This window comes from Eurypyga helias, unplaced genomic scaffold, assembly GCF_000690775.1.
Source record: "Eurypyga helias isolate BGI_N326 unplaced genomic scaffold, ASM69077v1 Scaffold45376, whole genome shotgun sequence".
In the NCBI taxonomy this organism is placed as follows: domain Eukaryota; kingdom Metazoa; phylum Chordata; class Aves; order Eurypygiformes; family Eurypygidae; genus Eurypyga; species Eurypyga helias.
The window spans coordinates 423-1,833 of NW_010259488.1; the positions used below are offsets into that span (position 1 = coordinate 423).

General features: G+C 45.1%; 1 protein-coding gene across 1 annotated transcript; it reads right to left on the reverse strand.

Moving 5' to 3' along the window:
* Positions 1–209: 209 nt before the first annotated feature.
* TPT1 (tumor protein, translationally-controlled 1) lies at positions 210–1,238 on the reverse strand (the record flags this gene model as incomplete). Its single annotated transcript, XM_010154662.1, has 2 exons — positions 1,048–1,238; positions 210–315 (listed from the first exon to the last, which is right to left on the reverse strand). Coding segments are annotated over exons 1-2 (297 nt in total), but the record flags the coding sequence as incomplete, so codon positions are not given.
* Between the last annotated feature and the right edge of the window lie 173 nt (positions 1,239–1,411).

Sequence of the window (1,411 nt, forward strand, 5' to 3'; positions counted from 1 at the left end):
TCACCATCCTCTCTGGGAAGAATTTCTTCCCGATATCCAATCTAAATCTCCCCGCTTTCAATTTAAACCCGTTAACTTCTCCTTCCTGACTCTCAGAGCCCCCAGTAGTCTCAGAGAAAAGCAAGGAGCCCTCAAAACTCAAACTAGTTCAGCAGATGAACCCACTGCAGCCTGTATCACTGCAGTACAGAGACATTAAAGTCCATTACCTGGTAGTTTTTGAAGTTTGCAAGGATGTGTTTGATTTGTTCTGCAGCCCCTGTCATGAAAGGCTTTACTCTCTCTGGCTTGTGTTCCTCAAGTCTGGCTTTAATTCTGCAAGGGAAAAGAGAAAGCTCTGAAAACACGTTCTAGCTTAACTTCACTACGCAGCATCACATCACAGCAGGAAGATGTACTAGCAGTCCAACGGTATGGTTTTGCTGCCTCTTCCCCTCCTCTCCCTCTCAAAACCCCCCAGATTACCTGAATTTTGCTAGTGAATGAGCAGAGCAGTGCCTGCCACCTCATATCAAGCTCATTTTACTTCTAGGCTAGCAGACAACTAAAATTATCAAGCCATTTCCACAGCATCAAGTATGCTATCAGTATCACAAAGCATTTTCACCATTACTACTAACCCACTCAGCCGTGAGCAGCATAAGTTACAGCTTGAGGGAGCAGAGAGTTCCCTTCACACACATTACTTTTGGATATTTAAACTGTTAAGTCAGAAAAGCTCCAGGAAGCTTTTCTTCACCACCTCACCCCCTTCCACATGAAGATTTGGCATAGAGGAATCCAAAAGAAAACAAGAAGGTTACAAATACTACCCAAAGCACATGATCAGGTCCCCTAGCTCAGCCAAAATAAACTCTGCTATTCCAGTATCAATTCTTCACAGCTCAAGTTTTGCCAAATATCAAGATATTATTGAAGCTCACAGCCAGTTTGGCACCTGCACCAGGACTAACACTTACTAGGAATAAAGTTCAGTGCTGTTTTTAAAATCTCAGCGACCTAAAAATTTCGCAAACCCATTCAAAGGAAAAGCCGACCGACACTTACGCTTTCATGTAGTCCTTGATGTACTTCTTGTAGGATTCTTTTGTAAAACTGGTTTCCTGGAGGTGGTGGTTTATTACTATATCAACACCAGTTATGACCGTGGCTTCTGCTCCATCTCCCTCAGGACCTTCAGCAGAGGCATTGCCACCAATTAGAGAGTCATCAATTTGACCCTCTGTCCTGGTGACCATCTAGATTTAGAGACATCAAAAAACTTAACGGCTCTGCAAAACACCTTAACGCTACCGCTCTTACACATCTATGACCTGACAGCAGGGCACGACTTCAGAGCCACAGTTCAGGGCGAGGAGCAGCCCGAGCAGGGATGCCTGAAGCCAGGCGCCTCTCCTCGCGCCCGACCACC